At 39.9% G+C, this 17,487-nt stretch overlaps 1 protein-coding gene across 5 annotated transcripts in view; it reads left to right on the forward strand.

The window, feature by feature from the left end:
* The window catches only part of epc1b (enhancer of polycomb homolog 1 (Drosophila) b), a 38,470-nt gene extending 21,702 nt beyond the window's left edge, over nucleotides 1-16,768 (forward strand). Inside the window, exons 8-15 of one of the 5 annotated variants that reach the window (XR_009648607.1) lie at nucleotides 1,829-1,918; nucleotides 2,053-2,198; nucleotides 2,362-2,714; nucleotides 6,457-6,563; nucleotides 11,305-11,431; nucleotides 12,606-12,939; nucleotides 13,077-13,167; nucleotides 15,271-16,768. Coding sequence is in view for 4 of the 5 variants with exons in the window: in XM_060872261.1 (XP_060728244.1) it covers nucleotides 1,829-1,918; nucleotides 2,053-2,198; nucleotides 2,362-2,714; nucleotides 6,457-6,563; nucleotides 11,305-11,431; nucleotides 12,606-12,939; nucleotides 13,132-13,167; nucleotides 15,271-15,343 (1,266 nt within the window). In the remaining variant the exon portion in view is untranslated. The remainder of the gene's footprint in view (nucleotides 1-1,828; nucleotides 1,919-2,052; nucleotides 2,199-2,361; nucleotides 2,715-6,456; nucleotides 6,564-11,304; nucleotides 11,432-12,605; nucleotides 12,940-13,076; nucleotides 13,168-15,270) is intronic. The other 4 variants (XM_060872261.1, XM_060872270.1, XM_060872279.1 and 1 more) reach the window with 4 other exon arrangements.
* The last annotated feature ends 719 nt before the right edge of the window (nucleotides 16,769-17,487 follow it).

Raw genomic sequence — 17,487 nt, forward strand, 5'->3', positions numbered from 1 at the left:
TGTTGATACTTTAGTGTTTAGTGGCAAAAGTACTCATAGCAGGTAGCATAGTAGGGAGATTGTTGGAAAAAAATTACATGAAAAGGAGTACCCACAGACTGATTAAATTATTGATACCAAGAATATAATGTCTTGTACTGTACTCCATATTTTCCTATGCCATGATACATGACACTTATATTTTCAGTACATTCATGCAATGCGAATCAAATGCTAGTTAAAGTAGCAAAGATTGATAGCAAAAGACTGATAATGGGCCAACAAAATGTGTACTTTTGACTAATGATTAATATGATTTTGTACCAGCAATTGTTTTAGTCAGTTTAAACAGTAAACTAGTTTAAAATATATTGGGTGTTTTTCCTAAGAAGATAAATGTCTAATCCTACCCCCTGAGGAAGAAACACTCTTGGTAAAATGGCATGTCATGGTAGGGACTGAATGTCCAATCTATTAATTTGGAAAGTCTGCTTAATTACCAGTTTCTTCTTCTTCCACTTTATGAAGTGACATCAAATCATGGCCATGCACACTATGAATAGCAGTCAATATAGCATTTCTCAGCATGTCATTCTGTGCAGGAATGTGTGTGTAACTAGTTTTGAATTTGAAATTGAACTATGTAAAGTACCCACTGTCTACTTAGAAATGGGTTTATAAATGTATTGGCTTTAGTTCAGTTAATATACAGAAACAGTACTTGATTGAGCCTGTAACAATGACCATACTAATTGCACTTTTGAAAAGGCAATCAATAATGTTATCACTAATGTTAGTCACCTGTCTTGTTTCTTAAGGTACTCACTGTTTTCTGCTGTTCTTACTGTACTGCAATTTCAGTCAAAAATGGTGCATGAATGTTTGTTTCAATATAGTAGAACAGTACCTATAGCCACTCAGGCCTGTGACTCTAAAAGTGTGGTTAAAGTTGCTTTTTATTAGATTTTTATGTACTCCTCATCAGATTAAACAAAATTATGCTTTTAAGGCTGTTTCCATGTTTACAGACTTGGAAATATGCATTAGGAACGTGGCAATAAGCAAACGTAATAAGTTCCTTCACCCACTGGGCCAGTCTTAGAAAGATGAGCACCCTGTGTCATCACACTATAATACGTGATTAACCGGTCTGATGACCAAATAGCTAGGATAGGATTAGATAACAGTATAAAGCATACTGGACAGAAAGTGGGACTTTTTGATAGCTGGCCTTCTTAGAATCTTTGAGGTTAATCACCTAGTTCACAATGTTGGTTACATAACCTAATCTAGTTTACACCCCTGCAATAAGGGTATTAAATCTAATGATCTCATGTATCTCATGTAGATTGGACACCCCTGCTGTAACAGAATATTGTCTATAAAGCTTAAATGGGGAAGTTGTGGCCTAATATGGGGGAAGTCATGGCTTAATAGTTAGAGAGTTTGACTCCTAACCCTAAGGTTGTGGGTTCGAGTCTCGGGCCGGCAATACAGCAACTGAGGTGCCCTTGAACAAGGCACAGAGCCCCCCCAACAGCTCCCCGGGTGCCGCAGCATAAATGGCTGCCCACTGCTCTGGGTGTGGGTTCATGGTGTGTGTGTTCACTGCTGTGTGTGCACTTTGGATAGGTTAAATGCAGAGAACGAATTCTGAGTATGGGTCACCATACTTCCTCTACAAAACTGAAAAGCTACAGGCTTGTCTTTTTGGCAGTTGTAATTTTTTTTAAATAACATGTAATAAAGCAAATTAAGTGATAGATGCAGGAGTGTACTAATCTAGTTTGACTTTTAAGCTCTTACATTCACTGCTATTTTTGATTGTCATTATGTTGTCGTCACTCAGCTATTTTCTGGCTCGTCAGAAGCAGAGGAGGAGAATGAACCTGATGGTGTGTTTGCATTTAGACGCAGGTCTGGCTGCCACTATCAATCCGTGAGTTTTTCAGGGTGCACTGAATTAAAACACTTTCTGTGGCTATACAATGTCACTCATTCCCCACTCACCCTTCAATTTCTCTGTATCTCTCTCTCTCTCTCACTCACTTACTCACTCACTCACTCATACAGGTGTGTGGAGAGCAGGATTCATGGCCATGGTCAGATCCTGTTGAGGCTGGTTTGGGAGACGCTCGCTACCGTTACTCTCTCACCACACTCACCTTACCTCATCGATGTGTGGGTTTAGCACGACGAAGAGTTGGAAGAGGGGGCAGGTGAGAGGCACATTAAAATATGGTTTTTCATAACTTGGATTTGGACAACAGATAATTGCTGTTTTACCTTATGCTCTTTCTATTGTTACTACATATTTTGTACCTTGCCATAAATGGAGCAAATTACTAGTTTGTGTATGTATGATTCTGTGTTTTTGTTCAGGATTCTCTTGGACCGGGCTTATTGTGACTGGGATGCTGTGTATCATGAGTTGGACTTAGGTTGTCCCATCTCCTCATTTATCCACCAGTCTGTTAGTACCAGTTGTCATACCATTATCCGGACCTCTGCCTCGGTTCCTTCTTTCTCCTACTCTTCTACATACTCATCAGACCTCTCACAAGTCCTCCATAATATTAAGACCTGTCGCTGGAGGCACTTCAAACCTTGGACAGCCCTGACCCATGACCTCAGTAACCTCCGATCCTGCTCAGCACAGAAGCTGAGCTTTGGCCGCTACGGTCCAGCCAGAAATCAAGCCAACATCAGACCAGCTGTCCCTCCAGCCACACCTGGTGTGTATCAACCGGATTTTGTTGCCATATACCAAGCTTTTTCTTCTTTCCCCTCCTACCCCATCTTGTCAATTGTCATAACATTTTTAATCTTGTTAATGACCAAAATAGTATGGTAATCCATTCAAATACTAATTAGTCTTTAATTTCATACTGCCATAGATCTCAAACATTACTAGTATACAATATTACTTTACACTGCCATAGGTAGAAATGAAAATAGTTTCAAATTGTATAGAATTTCTTTGTATGCTCTAGCGTTACAATTTGCCTTAGGACTAAGGGACAATGTCCAGGGACACAAAGATAGGTCCATAAAGACACGGTTTGCTAGGGTTTGTGTGGGTGAACTGACTATGAAAGAAAGGAGTCAGAACACACAGTGCATTGTAGCTTGCTGAATAACCTACCTAAACGCACCTAAACAATGGGTAGTTAGGTGGCATGTGTGGTAACATCCACATGAACATTAGTGTGCCAAAGTTTCCCAGCAGAACATTGAGCGTTCCTTAGAGCATCACACTGCCCTGTGCCGGTTTGCCTTCTTCATATAGAGCATCCTGGTGTCAACTTTTGTTATATGTGTAAACTTGGTCACCGTTTGGTGAATTCGGCTTTTCCAATTCCATATTAACATTCCTCCTGACCAAGGAGGGTGGAGCACAGCTCCCATTGCTTTGATCTTCTTAGGCTTCAAGCTCTCAAAGATGCATTCAGTACCGCACTGCTGCATTAAAACTTGCCCAAATTTGGTGTTGGACATTAAAAAAACATCCCTGGTGTCACAAAGCATTGTGTCTAAAGCATGAAGCAATATTCTGCTGAAAGTAAAATTGTGCTGTGAACAACAGGCAGCTCTCTGTAACTCAAACTTTTTTGGTAAACTTTTCAGGGTCTTAATTGTGCATAAATGTTTTTCACTTTGTGTAATATAATCAAAAAACTCACAAACCGGTGTTTTTAAACTCGGACTCAAGCTGGTTGAGCGAGATCCTGAGGAATAACAAAGCGTGTGACGTGAAACAGTAACCACAAGGAAAACAAACCAGCATCAGTAACAAGTTGAGAGCACGAGCAGATCGGGATCCACTGCCCAAAACAGCAGGTCTTGTGGGGTTTTTATCCTGTGTCTATCCTTTATCCTTGTGGGGTCTTTATCCTGTTGGCTAATGTCCAGTCTCTGGAGAACAAGCTTGATGACCTAAGGGCTAGGATAAAGTTCCAGTGGGGCATTCGGGACTGTAACCTCCTCTCCTTCACTGAGACATGGCTGAACCCAGCCATACAGCCGGCAGAGTAATTATTGATCCACCTTTATGGACAGGACAATGGAATAGCAAAGACAAGAGGTGGTGGAGTGTGTCTTATGCTAAACAACAGCTGGTGTGACAGTGTGAGCATTGTTCCCCTCTCACACTTCTGCTCACACTGCCATTTCTACTTTCTTCGGGAGTTTAGCTCGGTCATTGTAAGTGCCGTTTATATTCCACCTCAGGCGGACACGAACACAGCATTATGGGACCTACATGGGGCTCTCACCTCACAGTGGTGTCAGGGGATTTTAGCAGTGCTAACCTCAAGCGTGTACTGCCAAATGTCCACCAACACATCACCTGCACCACCAGGGGCAACCAGACACTGGACCATAGCTAATACACTCCATACAAAGACAGTTACCATTCTCAATCATGTCCGTCATTTGGTAAATCGGACCATGCCGCCATTTTCCTCACGCCAGGTCTTTATCCTGTGTTTATCCTTTATCCTTGTGGGGTCTTTATCCTGCTGGTTAATGTCTAGTCTCTGGAAAACAAGCTTGATGACCTAAGGGCTAGGATAAAGTTCCAGAGGGGGCTCCAGGAGCCTGTGGCAGGGACTGAGAATGATCACAGACTACAAAGCCACATCCTCCAGAGCAGTGAATGCGGACACATCTCTGGCAGACAAGCTGAACACCTTCTATGCTTGTTTCAGGGCTACAGCTAATGGTGCTGACAGCGCTAGCAGCACGCATGCTGAGAGAGCCAGAGAGGAAAACGTGTTCATGATGTGAGTGAGGCGTTCAGGAGAGTGAAGAGCAGGAAGGTAGCAGGACAGACGGCATCACAGGCTGGGTCCTGAAGGCCTGTGCTCACCGGCTAGCAAAGGTGTTCACCGAGATATTCAACCTCTCCCTGGATCAGTCTGTAATCCCTACTTGCCTCAAACAATGCATCATTGTTCCTGTCCCGAAGAAACCCCAGCCTATCACCCTGTAGTCCTGACCTCCATCATGATGAAGTGCTTTGAAAGACTAGTCAAAGACTTCATCACCTCCTCACTGCCTGACACACTAGATCCCTTCCAGTTCATGTACCATCCCAACCGCTCCACCGAGAAGCCATTGCATACCTTCACCAAACTGCCCTAAGTCACCTGGACAACAGAATGGGGATTATTTGAAAATGCTGTTTGTAGACTACAGTTCAACATTTAATACCATAATTCCATCCACATTCACCTCAAAAACCCAATCCTCAGCAGGAGAGGAAATACAAACCGCTAACAATCAACGGGACTCCAGTGGAAAGAGTAAACAGTTTCTGGTACCTTGGAGTTCACATCTCGCATGATTTGTCATGTCACATCAACACTCTGGTAAAGAAGGCTCGGCAGCATCTCTTCCACAGATGCTTAGGGACCTTAAACTGCCCCTTAGGTGCTACTTTTGACACTTGCACCATTGAGAGCGTCCTGACGGGAAGCATCACAGCCTGGTTTGGGATCACCACCAAACAGGACAGACGACCTCTCCAGAGAGTGGTGCAGTCAGCTGAATGTATCAACCACACTGAGCTCCATGACCTGGAGTCTATCTACAGCAACCAGTGCTGGGCCAAAGCCAGGAACATCATGAAGGACCTCAGCCATCCCAACAATGGATTCTTTTCTCTGTTGCAGTCAGTAAAGCGTTTCCATTTCCTGAAGGCAAACACAGAGAGAATGAGGAGGAACTTCTTCCCACAGGCCACCTGAACCCTCAACCAACAGAACACCTAGAATCAGGTCTCTATGAACTCAGACATGACACTATTACCTCATCACTTTGGAACTCTTTTTGCAATGGTCACTTTAGCACACCAGGACTCTTGCACACCGCACATAATGCACACAATAATTTGCATAATGCACATATCATTTGGGAACTCTTTTTGAACTCTTTCCGCACTGGTCACTTTACATACTTTGCACATTATCATGTATATAATACATTTAAATTATATAATAGACACTTATGTGTATTCCATCCCATTCATTGCATATTGTACAGATCTGTTTTTATTCTTACTTTTTGTATTAATACTTATTCTCCAGATTCATAGATCTATGTTTATTGTTTATTTTCTCTCTTTATTTATCCTCTATATTGCACTTTCATTTTACAGTTAACATGTAATTTCTATTGTATTTCTTCTCACTACAAGGAACAGTCATAAAACACATTTCACTACATGTCATACCATGTATGTGTATGTATGTGACAAATAAAATTTGAATTTGAATCAGTATTTTACAATGGATAACCATCATTATGCAGTCTGATAAAATGAATGTTTGAATGATTAGCTATAAATAATTGTATGGTTATAGACTATTAAAGACATAATTAAATTGAGATAAATAAGTTAAATAAGTAATAATCACTTATTTATTATATTTTATGGCTGCATCTGTGGCATAACCTCTCTTCTGTGTGTTGTAGTGTTTACAGCTGAGCAGTATCATGACCATCAGGAGCAACTAGCCTTGATGAAAAGAGAGCAGCTGGAGCAGGTACAGCAACAGCACCGAGTCAATGCCAGGACACCGGTGAGTGTAGGAGCACAATGACAAAAAACATGGAAAAGTTAGGGGAATTATTATGTATTTTATTAACCAATGATGGTTCTATGATGCCTTTTCACAAAAGAGAGAATTGCTTAAATATGTGCCTATATTTTAATTTCCAAATGATTAAAACATCAAACGGGGCAGGTTTGATGTATGTAATGTTTGGTGGCTGCTACTCTGCTGATATCAATGCTGTGTCAATGTGACCTGTATTTTGGATTTTTTTTCTTAATAACTGGCAACATTTTAATACCGTCAGTGAAAATCATGGTTAAGGCAGAGAGTGTTTCAGGTTTGAAGTGGCATATAATAAAGCAAAAGCTGTATATTAGAATAAAAGATTAAACATGCATAATTAAGCATTCATTGCATAAGCATGGAGCTTTTTGTTATGACCTTCAGTCTTTTGTTTTATTTCTGTGCTGCCCTCTGGTGTTTTCTTGTACTGGTCATGTGTTTTCAGGAAGGCGGTTTGCAAAGTTAATAGGAGAAAGGCTCCGATTGGTTATCCTCTCCACCTGTTCCAGATAAAAGGACTGCCTGCATCCCTGATTGAGGCCCTCTTTGGGTTTTAGGCTTCAGGTGAGGACAAGGCCAAAATAATAAACAGAACAATCTTCCTCAAAACACCTCTCTCTTACTAAACCAAAAAATTAAAAGAAAATAGAATACATTTCTTCTTACCCAACTCCCTCTCAAAAAACAATATAACAAAGGTTTTCAAAATAACTGGCATCGATCCCCCTACATACCTTGTCACCACAAGTTGGTATGTTTTGAATAAAAGTGTATTGGCTGGCTAACAAGTCAAAAACAAAGTCCGTAATCGTAGTCAGTATCAGGCATGGGTAAAGCACAAACAAATCAGTTGAAATAATAAACAGAACAAAACAAAACTCACAGGCTCAACACACTCTGAACACAAACTTTCTCTCTAAGACGGGACAATCTTAGATAGAAACATTCAGAGAATATAGCATACAAATGAGCAATGTCAAAGCAACCATGATTGCACGAAAAGGCAAAGAGGGCCTCAATCAGGGATCCAGGCAGTCCTTTTATCTGGAACAGGTGGAGATGATAACCAATCGGAGCCTTTCTCCTATTAACTCCGGGAACCGCCTTCCTTAAAACACATGACAGGTACAAGAAAACACCAGAGGGCAGCAAAGAAATAAAACAAAAGACTGAAGCTCATAACATTTTCCATTCTGCTGTTAGCTAGTTGTTCAGCCAGAATATATACAGAATATAATTCCCTATCACTGCAGTGATATTACAGCGGTGATTTTTTTTATCCTGGGCTGGATCTGAGAGTAAAGTCATGGGTGTAGGTGAAGGTTAAAGATAAGCCAAAACAGAGGTGTTGTTGCCTTAATTGTCAATAGCTTTAATGAGGGGACCTATTTTCAATGCACATTGAGTTGGCTGAAGTGAAGCTTTTGAACTATCTAGCTTAGTCTATTCATAACATTTAAACAGAAGTAAGCATATGTTTGGTGCCTTACAAAATCCAACCATTTGTTATCCAATCAGTCATGACTGTAAACTGGGTCTTCACAATAGGTTCCTTAATTAAATGTCAGTTGAGACCACACTTAAGTAGTACAAAATTGAATAGTTCAAGGTGTTTAAAGGTAGGGTCTCCGATTTTTGAAAGCCAATGTTGATATTTGAAATTACCAAAACAAACACGCCCCTAACCCAAATGGGTCTTACCCCTGCATTGATAGCTCCGCCCACACATACATACACAACCCAGGCAACTACTGGAAAGAAATGTGTCTATCATAGCTGAAGGAAAGAACAATACGATTGCAGATGCATAAATGACAAACAAGCAAAATCATGCAAAGGACGGCATATATTAGTTCTGTGAAACAATTTATATAGAAATAAGAATCTGAAGCGGTCTTGGGCATGGACTCACCCCAATGATCACACTCATATGTCATATGTAGTATTAAGATTTCACTTTACTAATACTAAAGCACAAAAACTCTTTCATCATGAAATTGCCCCAGTGCATGAAGCAAGGTCCATAAATACATGGTTTGGCAATGATGGAGTGGAAGATATCAAGTGGCCTGAGCTCTATTCTTTAATGCATAATTATAAATTCAAAACATAATTGGGGTTAATTCATTTATGAACACTTTATAAAATTCATTCATTCATTCATTCATCTTCTACCGCTTATCCGAACTACCTCGGGTCACGGGGAGCCTGTGCCTATCTCAGGCGTCATCAGGCATCAAGGCAGGATACACCCTGGCGGAGTGCCAACCCATCACAGGGCACACACACACACACTCTCATTCACTCACACACTACGGACAATTTTCCAGAGATGCCAATCAACCTACCATGCATGTCTTTGGACCGGGGGAGGAAACCGGAGTACCCAGAGGAAACCCCCGAGGCACGGGGAGAAAATGCAAACTCCACACACAAGGTGGAGGCGGGAATCGAACCCCGACCCTGGAGGTGTGAGGCGAACATGCTAACCACTAAGCCACCGTGCCCCCCCTTTATAAAATTCTCCAGGGAATTAATTAACTTATCTTAACTTCTTCCTCAGTAATGGGACTAATAATTACTTCAGGCCATTCCTCGTCTGTCAGTCTGTTAAATTTGAATGAATCCAAAAAAAAATTCTTTGCTTCCTTATATGGCTGTTCATCCCCCTCAAATAATTTTTTATTGTAATCCTTATATGCATATTTCTTTTGGTTGTGTTGTTATAATATCTATATATGGGTGTCTAATTTTCGGGACAGCCAAGGAAGCAGTGCTTGCTGCTGGAGTGTTCATAAGAAATTTACATCCTAGGGCCTCTTTCTTGATCCATTTCGTTCAAGAGTTCTGCAAATTCTCTCCTTGCTTCAACGAAATCGCTTCCGTGGTCACATCATAACTGCCAAACGTTAATCTCTTAATCTCTTCTGAGAATGCTTCCTTTTGAAACAGTTTGATATTGATATTTTGCCTCTTTTCTTTCTTCTAGGCTTGTGCTTTCTTTGGTTCCTTGCTTCACACCTTTCAATTCTTTGATTTTGCATTTTAGACTACCAACTGCCCACTGTTCGGGTTTTATTCTGGAACTGTTTGTCAGAAAAAGGGATTAACAAAAAAAATGTCAAACCCAAATGCAGGGATAACATAAAAAAGTTTATTAGGAAAAAATAACAAAGGGCTATAAACACTAGGGAACTGGAAACGCAAAACACTGGAACACAAGAACACAAATGCAGGGACTCAAAAAACAGACGCAAGACAACTGGTATAAATAGGGGTGACAATCATTGAAACATAAGGAACAAGTGTGCAGAGGTGTAAATGGATAAGGAAAGGGCTGGGAACCCTCCAGATCTGGGGCCTGTTTCAGAAAGGAGGTTAAGTGAAAACTCTGAGTATGTTAACCCTGAAATGAGGGAAACTCTGGGTTTTCCGTTTCAGAAAGGGAGGTATGTTAAACCTGAGAAAGCAGGTTAAATCAAGCCCGTTTCTGAAAGAGAGGTAACTTGTACTCAGATTCAGTTACCATAGTAACTTACCCTGTGAACCTAACCTGGTCAGGAGCAGGTTTTCTTCGGTAAACCCAGAGTTTCTGTCGGTCTCCTCCCCTTTTTAAAGAGGAAGCAATGTTTAAACACCTCATTCATTGCCCACATTTCAGTTACACAGAGAGCAGCAAAGGGAATGTGGGATGTGGTAGCTCAGTGGTTAAGGTGCTGGACTACTGATCGGAAGGTCATGGGTTCAAATCCCAGGTGCCCCAAGCTGCTATTGCTGGGCCCCTGAGCAAGGCACTTAACACTCAGTTGTATAAATTGAAACAAAATTTAAGGGGGTCTTCTAAGTGCCATGAATGAAATGGCGTGTCCTTTTATGGACGATCCTGTTGATGAAGAGCCTGTATTAATTCGTAGGGAGTTACATTTACATTGGGAGAGGATTTTGAGGCCCAGAGTGGATTTTTGTCACATCCCTATGCATTTTTATTTGATCGGTACCGTTTTTCTTTACAGTCAATAAGATCCATAATCTCATTAATCCTTACATCAGCCATCGCGGCCGTGCTCTTACATCCAAGCAGATGCTTTGCGTTGCCTTACGTTTCTTTGCAAATGGTAGTTTTGTGTATAACATCGGGGATGCAGAACATATTTGTAAGGCTACTGTTTGCAGAGCAGTCAGGAAAGTGTGCCTCGCGCTTAAGCGCTTTCTGACAATTTTTGTGTTGTTTCCTGATAAAATAAAATACTGTTCTTCCGACCTTTTTTTTTGTCTGACGCTGTTGCCATGGTGACTCATTATATCTGCGCTCCATTGATAATGGCTTTTTATAGTTGTGGTGCACGCGCTTAACTCAGAGTCAGTCAGTTTAGAGCTGATAAAACTAACTCTTTTCAGCTGTTCTGTAACCGAACACTCAGAGTTTCCCATCTCAGGGTAAATGAACTCAGAGTTCAAGTTTAAACTCACAGTCGGTTGAACCTCCTTATTGAAACGGGCCCCTGCTCCTTTACCTAAGAAAAGCTATTCATAAAAAGCTAGACTAAATCAATGTGTTTTTAGCCTGGAATTAAACACTGAGACTGTGTCCCGAACTCTAATTGGAGGTCTGTTCCATAACTGTAGGGCTCTGTAAGAAAAAGCTCTTGAAAAAGCATTTGATTTGTGTCTTTTTGTTTTGTTTTTGATTTTTTCATCCAAGACCTTAGACTCTTTAACTGCACAGTTTGCTGCCTCTGCACTGGTGACTTCGGAACAGCTGATGGCAATGAAGTGTAAAGAGGAAGGTATTCTGGGTGTTGGAATCAATGGAGTTATATCAGCTTCAGGTAAAAATATCGATTTACAGACGATTTAGAAATCTTGTTTGTACTACAACGTAATCTTTGTGGTCCTTTTAAGATTTTATATGTTGTTATTTGATATTTTTATTATGTTGGCTTTGTAGAAGCCAACATTCTGTTTTCCGATTTAAGCTTAGACAAAAATTTATAAAAATTAATGCGGCCTAGAGCTTTCGAGCCAATTCGAGCCAATTCAATAGCCAAGCAATTCGGATATGTTGTAGACGCTGGTCTGAAGTTTGTTGGTATTACTTTTCTAAGCGATCCGAGTACCGGTACTTCCTGTACCAGGTCTCAAAATGGCCATTTTTCCCATTGACTCCCATTATAAATTTTGGAGGTTTATAACTTGGCAAGCTTTCTAACTATCTACACCAAACTCGGCCAGCTCCTTTAGGGTGATACTCTGAACAAACTTTTAAATTGGTGTACCGACTGGCCTTTAGGTTGTGCCGCAGCCACGCCTCAAATTATGCAAAATCAAAAAACTTTTTACAACATGGATATGTGACATATCAAAACACTCAGAACAATGAGGGGAACTTCCTCACGTGTATTCTGATGATGTCACGTGATGTCACATGAAAATAAAATATTTTGCACAACATGGGCATGTGATATATCAAAACACTCAGCACAATGAGGGGAACTGTGTCGCGGGTATTCTGATGACGTCACGTGACGTCATATGATGTCACGTGAAAATCAAAAATTAGCACAACATGGATAAGTGACATATCAAAACAATCAGCCCAATGTGGGGAACTTCCTCAGGAGTATTTGGATGATGTCACATGCTTGTCTCCGCTTACCTCCAAATGTTTTGGCAACCTAGCTTTCTGTCCACTTGCCTCCAAAAGCAACACTAACCCTTATGTCCACTTGCCTCCAAAAAGAACCATCCATTGCAAATACTTGCATCGTCAAAGCCAACATCAAAGTTTGTCGCGACGAACTTTACAAATCTAGTTGTTTCTGTTATGTTTTGTATGTATTAACATACCTTGCATTGGGTAATGTTTCCTTGGATAAAAAGCCATCTTCAGTTTAAATGCTAGGTACAGTCAATCTGCCAAATGACATTTAACTCTCAATGGCGTTGTTATTCTTAGGTAGAATAAAGTTCCTCCTAGTATCATACATTTCATATTTCTCTCAGCAGGATTCTGTAAGGGCTTACATCACACAAGAACAACATCCAACAGCCCCATACCTACCTCTAACAATCGCCAGTGCAACTCCCCTATCTCCGGCTCCAACAATGGGACTTCCTCATCTAATCACCATGTTGGCTCAGTCAGCTCTGTCCCTGCACAGGTGCTGTTAGCTGGGGCAATGAAAGTGGGTGTGCCATCACCAGGTGCAGCATTAAGTGTACGGCATCTTCACCGTCAGCTCACAGTTCCATCTTCTGCCCTAAAACTGGCTGCGAATGTCAGCAGGCAGCTCCCTAAAGTCACGACCGGCTCCACTTCACTTGACATGGGCACTAGGTCAGTGAGCTTTGTTTGAAACCTTCATCACCACAAACATTAATTATGTGTATATTTTTTCTTTTTAAATAACTTGAGGGTGACACAGTAGGTAATATTGCCACCTAACAGGGTCTCTGATTTAATTCTGAGCTCAGATCACTCTCTTGAGTTTCACCTGTTTTCCCTGTGTCTGCATGGGCTTCCCTCCAGGATCTCCAGTTTCCTACACCACACAAAAGCATACGGGTAGGTGAATTGGCTGTGTGCATGGTGCGCATATCCCCATTTCCCGAGTGTTCCCAGCATAGACTCCAGATGACCAGGATAAAGTGGTTTTATAATATGAACGAATAACTTCACCAACTCAATCAAAAATTAAAAGATAAAAAAGTTTTAGTACAAGATTCAGTAAACTGTTCGGCTTCTCTGATCTAACATTTGAATTTATGGTTAGCTGTCACTAATAAATTATCTGAAAATTTCTCAAAATTTGGAAAAGTACATTGAACAATATTGACAAAACCGTGTTTTTTACTAGAAAAACTTTAAAATTAAAAAATTTTAACTTAGTGTTGTCTGTTATTCCAAAATTAGTCACACTGTACACTCACTGTACACCTTTAGGGACCTCTGCATACCCAATGCAAAAAATATTGTGTGGCTAAAGGTCAAGCACTTTTTGTAATAAGCAGCAGAATTTAAATAAATGCTCTCTGTGACTTTAATCATGTGATGGATTTTGGTATGAAATGGGCTGGTTTGAGTATTTCATAATCTCCTAGGATTTTCACGAATAGTAGATGTAGTTGGCCTTGGTCATAAAAGAGACCAGAGGAAAATGAGTTGCCAGGATGGATATAGAAACTTTTCAAATTTGTTGAGCAAAAATGCATTTCAGCATGCATAAAACATCAACTTTGAGGTGTTTGGGTTCAGAATGCTCAGATTCCTGTCCTTGCTCAGAATGCTCAGATTCCTGTCCTTGCTCAGAATGCTCAGATTCCTGTCCTTGTCCACCCAAGGTTGCCTTCTGTCCTTTTCATCCAGTCCTTTTCCAAACTTCTGCTTTCCAGTGTTTGTAAGCTGTGCCCACAGATTCTTTTTTTTTTTTTTGGCTGACAGGACTGGAACCTGGTGTAATCTTCTGCTTCTGCTCAGTAACACATCCACCTGATGGTTGCTTATGTTGTGCACAATAGTTGAATAGCGAAAGAGTGCTAATTTTATTTATTGTTTGCATACCGGTCTGGTTCTTCTCCTCCTTTAACAAGGTGTTTCAACCTGCTGACCCTCTGCTTACAGGATTTTTGCATTTTTTTTTTTGCAGTTTCTGTTAAAACTCTAGAGACCGTTGTTTGTGAATCCCAGGGGTATCTGACATACTCTGATCAGCTCATCTGGCACAAGCATCTATGCTAATGGATATAGTTAAAATGATCACACTTTTTTCCTATACTGATGTTTGATTTGAATTTTAAGTGATGCTCTTATATGTGATGCTCTTATGCATGATTTTTTTTACAGTTCACTACTGTCACTTAAATAGCAGTTTAAAATATTTCTTAAAATAAAATGTCTTCCACAACTACAAAGTAGACTCTTTCAGAGTTGTCAAATTCAGCATCCATGAACTGAAGTAAAAAGATGTTAAAGCACAAATAAAAGTAATGTGTCCGCTTAATTCATATTAACTAACCTTCTGCTCATTGCACAGTATCTTAAGAATAAGTCATTGAATGTTTTCAGGAAATATAAGTAATTATCACTATAAACCGAAGACAAACTGATAATATTTTGGAGCTGATCCAACACATGTAAATGTATTTCTTCAATAACGTCATTCTTGTTCAAAGGGTATTTCTGGCATACAAGTTTGTAACCTTGTCCAGTTCTATTAGTTTTATTTGTTTGACCACTCTAAAAGTGTTATGAGAATTATGGATGTTTCAACTTTGGCCTAATGTCCATGGAAATATGTATATTTGAAGTTAAAGATTTTGATATTTATATTTTAGGATTCTAATTTTTAATCAACCTGTAATTTTACATTGTTTTTAAACACACATCTGTCACCATCTAGGCTCTTTTCACAAAAAAAGAGTTTGAAACATTAATTGAAATTAATATTTATTAAACTCACAAAAAATAATCTGGAATTACAAAATGTAAATCTATTAAATCCATATGTAATACATATACAAAGCATGCTGCAGGCTGTGCTGTATTTACTGGTGCTACTGATGTTTATCTTGACAAAACTTGGATAAACTTGAATTGTTTTCCTTGTGCAAAATCATTTTTTTGCAGTTTACTTTAAATTTATTGTTTGTATTGTTTTTACTGTTTCAGGGAAAATCACGATCAAGAGAAGTCAACATTGAACAATATAACAGAAAACACTGTAGCAATGGAGGTTACGTAGCCCCCTCTTTTTTCATCTCCCCATGATTTGGGTATCCAAGCTAGGTGCTGTGCATCAGTGAGAGTGTGTCTACGGCAGCTGTTGGGACTATACTGCAGTGGTTGCCACTTAATGTTTTGTTACAGTCATCTGTAAATTATGAAATAAGCATTTATTCTATGTACACATTTGTTATATGGCCCTTTGTACATAACATTTACTTGAATACAAAAATTGTTCAGTTATGTTTTGCACTTTTGGGTGAGGTGGGGGGTGGGGCGACCTCTCGGAGTGAATGGTGGTGTCTATGTTCATATGGTGATGTGAGATCAGATGTAAACCTGGTGTTGTATCTATTTATTGTGAGGTGTTTACAGGAAATGTAGCTTGTTTTTTTGTACTGTGTGACCTCTTGGGGGCTCTGAGTGGGTGTCTGTGTGTCTAACAATATTATGTGGTAGTTTTCTTGTGAAAAGATGCATTTTTTCTGTTTGTTCTGTTCCCTTGTTCTACAATCCACCCATTTCATGGTCATTTGTGTGAAAGATTGATTGCTTGCATGTAGACAAACACATACATAGATTCATTGTCTGCTTTAATAAGAATACCTGTACACATGCTCATTTATATATCTAATCAGCCAAGCTTGTGAGTGCAAGAGCTTCAGTTCATGATAACCATGTGAATAGGGAAAAGGAGGATCTTTGTGACTATAACCATGGCATGAAGCTAAATTTGCTGGAGTATTTCAGAAAAAATATGTCCTAGTTTTTACACACAACAGCTTCTAGTGTCAAGTCAAGTCAAGAAGCTTTTATTGTCATTTGAAATAAGACGTTTCTCCAGGACCATGGTGCTACATAGAACAAAGACAGAGCTAAGGACTTAGTAAGTAGTCCTAGCCACATAAAGTGCATCTGTGTAGATTTACAGCCAAAGGTAACATTGGGTTCCATTCCTATCAACCAAGAACAACAATTTGAGATTTTCAAGGGCACAGACTCACCCAAACTGTACAGTTCAAGATTAAGGTGAATGAAATCCTGGTCTTTTGCCAATATTTTGTAGTCTAATTTGGGTGAGCCCGACATGGTTTGCTAAGGTTGGTGTGGAAGAACTAAAGTTGCCCTGACCGCAACCCCACAGAACACCTTTGGGACTCCCCAAACCACACGAAATGTAAGCCAGCCCTCCTGGTCCAACATAAGTGTTCTAAAAATCTCACTGGTGTTTAGTGGTGATCAGGGTCTGTGCAGGCCAATTGAGTTTCTCCAGTTGCCGATTTGTATAAAGGAACAGGACAGGGCCTTCCCCAACTTAAGTTGGAAACATTTTACTTTATATGCTGTTGCATAAGCATCCAACTACAACCCCAAAAAACAACCCCAAATACATATACAATTTGACCTTAGCTTCAGCTTAGCTTAGCTGCCAGTTTGATGTTTCTACCGCTTATCCAATATATATATATATATATATATATATATATATATATATATATATATATATATATATATATATATATATATATATATATTGGATAAGCGGTAGAAAATGAGTGAGAGTGTGTGTGTGTGTATATATATATATATATATATATATATATATATATATATATATATATATATATAGAGAGAGAGAGAGAGAGAGAGAGAGAGAGAGAGAGAGAGAGAGAGAGAGAGAGAGAGCTCAAATATTTTACAACAAAGTATTAAAATGAAAATTGTATTTATGATTATTAGTTTCTCTAATGCGGGGGCACGGTGGCTTAGTGGTTAGCACATTCGCCTCACACCTCCAGGGTTGGGGATTCGATTCCCGCCTCTGCCTTGTGTGTGGAGTTTGCATGTTCTCCCCGTGCCTCGGGGGCTTCCTCCGGGTACTCTGGTTTCCTCCCCCAGTCCAAAGACATGCATGGTAGGTTGATTGGCATCTCTGGAAAATTGTCCGTAGTGTGTGATTGCGTGATTGAATGAGTGTGTGTGTGTGTGCCCTGCAATGGGTTGGCACTCCGTCCAGGGTGTATCCTGCCTTGATGCCCAATGACGCCTGAGATAGTTCGGATAAGCGGTAGAAAATGAGTGAGTGAGTGAGTGAGTGAGTAAGTTTGTCTAATTCCTGCAAAGCCAAATACATCACCAGATTCTGTGTTTCTTGAATGTTCA

This window comes from Tachysurus vachellii, chromosome 1, assembly GCF_030014155.1.
Source record: "Tachysurus vachellii isolate PV-2020 chromosome 1, HZAU_Pvac_v1, whole genome shotgun sequence".
Taxonomy (NCBI): domain Eukaryota; kingdom Metazoa; phylum Chordata; class Actinopteri; order Siluriformes; family Bagridae; genus Tachysurus; species Tachysurus vachellii.